This window comes from Drosophila takahashii, chromosome 3R, assembly GCF_030179915.1.
Source record: "Drosophila takahashii strain IR98-3 E-12201 chromosome 3R, DtakHiC1v2, whole genome shotgun sequence".
NCBI classification, from domain to species: Eukaryota; Metazoa; Arthropoda; class Insecta; order Diptera; family Drosophilidae; genus Drosophila; species Drosophila takahashii.
In genome coordinates, this window is record NC_091681.1 from 31649211 (window position 1) to 31652477 (window position 3267).

Consider the following 3267-nt stretch of genomic DNA (forward strand, 5'->3'; position numbering starts at 1 on the left):
ATATGGGTGATATATCACCCCCACAGGGGTGAAAAATTAAAGGAATTTTGGTATTTACAACAAAATCCTCGATCCGACACTGCGTTATGGTGTCGTAAACGCTTTAAGCAGCAGGTCTTTTCTTCTTCAATTTCAATTATTATTAAATATAAAAAATACAAAATAAATCTCCCTCTACAGCACATTTTGTGGAATTGTAATTGTTTGGATTATTTATACTAATTGACCTGGCTGTTAGCAAGTATTTGCAATTAGTAAGTTATAAATAAATAACTAAACATTACATAATTAGCCGTCCGACATTCGATACGCGAGGCCTGTCATCCGCAGATGGCAGTGGTGGGACATTTTTTAAGGACCAACCCCCTTGTCGGCATGCACCGCAAATTGCATTTGCATTATTTATATTGCGTCAATAAAACCCGCATTCAGGAATAATTAGCGAAAAACTTGTCGAGCAGGAGCGGCCAGGAGAAAGAGCAGCGGATTGAGATCGGCGATGGGCGATCGTCGATGGGCGATCGGCGCAGTTGATCCGTTTATGGCTGGCGCTAGGATTTATTTGTACTTCCTTTCGCATTTGAAAGGCGAGCGTCTACCTGGTGCAATAACATCGGCATCGGTACATTCATGAAACCGAAACCATTTGGCGCTTTTAAGCGACTCAATTACGCACTTTGATTCCCACATTCCTCCTCATCAGCAGTCGCCTCGTCCTGCGGCCAGGACTCGCTACCTGGATTCTTCGGCGTCTGGGGCAAGATGCGTAAGCACTAATTTTTCTGTATTTGCACTCAGTTTGCCGTTTAATTGCCGCGCGGCTCGCGCTAAGTGTTCCCTAGAAAAACAAAGAGCAGCGCGGCGTTCAATCAAGCGCACATGTCGTCCTGTCTTGACTCCTTGTAGTCCTCGTAGTCCTTGCCCAGGCGCCCCGGATGTCTCGAGTGTCAAGCGCCTTGTGCAGCCTTTGTCTGATTATCGCAGCCACGCAACGCTGATGTGCGGTTATGTCAATTAACGCGGATCAGCAGTCGCGAAAGGATCTGAGTATATAAGAGGCAGTCCTGCGAGGCTAAGGACATCACATTCACTCGACACTCCGAACGAAGCACATCGAACTAAAGGAAGATATATATTCAAGATGCAGTTGGGAAAAGCTATCATTCTGCTGCTGGCTGTCATCCAGCAAAGCTGCCTGGCCATGTACATCAAGAACGTGGAGAAGAATCCTGCTAAGACTGCCTCCAAGGACGATTGGGGAGTCTTCAAGAACACACTCGGACTAAGCCAAGAAAAAGGTAAGTTATTGCATAAATACTATAACCCTTTGAAACATTTATTAACTTTGAATTTCTTTTTCTTTAGTTGAACTCCTGAAGTCGCAAAAGGATCAACAGGGCACCAAGGAGCTGCTCAATCGCTTTATTCTGGAGAACCCAAAAGCTCTGCCCAAGGCCAAAAAACAACCCGATCAGTTCCTCGGGCTCTACAGATCTATTCTCAAAAAACTCACCGCCTCCAAGCGGATGCTAAAGACCTCTCTCAACTTCGAGCTGGCTGATAGGCCCCAAAAGGAACTCAAAAGGCCGCGCCGCAAGATCGCCGTGAAGATGGTCTCCGATATGCCATCGTGGAAGATCGAGAGCCTGCTGAACTCGTTCTATCTGAAGCACGGCATTGCCAGGAACGCCGAGGAGCACGATTATCCCGATTTGGATATGGCCCGGGATACCGATTACGACTCTGATAATTTCTACGACGACGTGGGCGACGTGGGACTGACGGCCAAGACGAGGCAGAATTCTGAGTACGGATCCTTCCAGGATCTGATAATGCAGGCCAAGATGAACGAGTGGGAGCGAGAGAACGAAGAAACCAAATTGCGCGGCCCAGACAACGATGATTATATTTAAATCCGATAATATTTATATCCTATAAAGAAGGTGAAAGGGCTGTGCAATAGAGGTTCATATGCTGGCATTGGACTCATCTTTAGGTTAAAGTAGTTATATATGCCAGAAGCGCGCTTTAATTCAAACAATATCTATTACCACGATTTGTTGTATATTTAATAATATTATTATATTATAAAATTATACTAAATATTATTTGTTCAACATAACTTTAACATTTTTTTCAAAATGAAAATTATAAATAAAGCAACTAAGAAGTTAATATATGAATTTATACAAAATTGGTTTATTATTATGACTATTTGGAGTCTTCAATTTCGGAGTCCAATATGATGTGGAGCATATGCGCTTTCAAGCTCTTAACTTATCCTTATCTGCGCATGTCCTCTCAGTACAAAAAGCTTTTTCTTAGTAACGAAAATGGTAAATAGATTTTGTATTCATAAATATTCTCATTTTAAATATTTTACATCTTTTTGAAGGATAAATATTTTAGAAAATATGTCCTGGCCTTTCACTATATTATTATACTTATATTTTTTTTACTGTCTCTTTCTTGTTATGAAACTACAAAAAACGATTACGATTATATAAAACAGCTGATTCTTACGTTTCTTCTCTCTTTCGCAGCATGACAACAAATATTTCTTTAATGGGGGGACATATGGCTCCACAATAGTTTATTTCTGCTACCAACAACATAAACACGTGCTCCAGAAGAGCGCACTCATGCGCCGTGTTGTACGATGAATTCTTAAAGGATATAAAAGCCGTACACATGCGAACCCACAATTAGTCTGTTGCTGTTCTTACTCGGTAATAAATACAATCCTCATTCAAAGATAAATATAACTTGTTGCCAATCGCAGTTTACGTACTTAGCAAGGCAATTTTGTAAAGCTCCTTAAACCCTATTAACTTCCTCAGCCCAAAGTGCCAAACCAAATAATCCCTTTAATGTGCACATCCCACTTGTTGCGTTTTCTTTTCACAAATAACTTTCGGTGTAAATAAAAGGGATTTCGTTAAATATCTCAGAAATGCTTTCTCAGCATCTTTAAAAAAGTTAAAAAATCATCATAGTTTCCTACTGCAGTGTGGTGAAATCGATATATTTAATACGGGTATGCAAAATTTTAAAATGCACGTCACGTAGTAAGACTTATAGGTATCAGCAACGCCAGCTTTTGACGCCATTGGCATCATTTATGCACGTACTCTGTTTGCCAAAGCTGCTGCAAAGTTTGCTACGGCAAAAAGTCTGTCACAGCCTTCCATCACAGTTAACGTAAATAACTATGGGTCAAAGATTTGCCTGAGTTATGTCCTGAGCATTAGGGTACACAAGGAAAAG

General features: G+C 41.0%; 1 protein-coding gene across 1 annotated transcript; it reads left to right on the forward strand.

The window, feature by feature from the left end:
• Positions 1 to 1141: 1141 nt before the first annotated feature.
• LOC108062891 (uncharacterized) lies at positions 1142 to 1913 on the forward strand. The gene is made up of 2 exons (XM_017149744.2): positions 1142 to 1298; positions 1366 to 1913. The coding sequence occupies exons 1-2, from the start codon at positions 1142 to 1144 to the stop codon at positions 1911 to 1913; spliced, it is 705 nt and encodes a 234-aa protein (XP_017005233.2).
• The last annotated feature ends 1354 nt before the right edge of the window (positions 1914 to 3267 follow it).

Excerpts from the sequence above, each read along its gene's own strand:
- LOC108062891 (XM_017149744.2), top strand. The coding sequence starts at position 1,142 with ATGCAGTTGGGAAAAGCTATCATTCTGCTGCTGGCTGTCATCCAGCAA. Across the intron at positions 1,299-1,365 it reads CGGACTAAGCCAAGAAAAAG|TTGAACTCCTGAAGTCGCAA; the intron begins GTAAGTTATTGC and ends CTTTTTCTTTAG.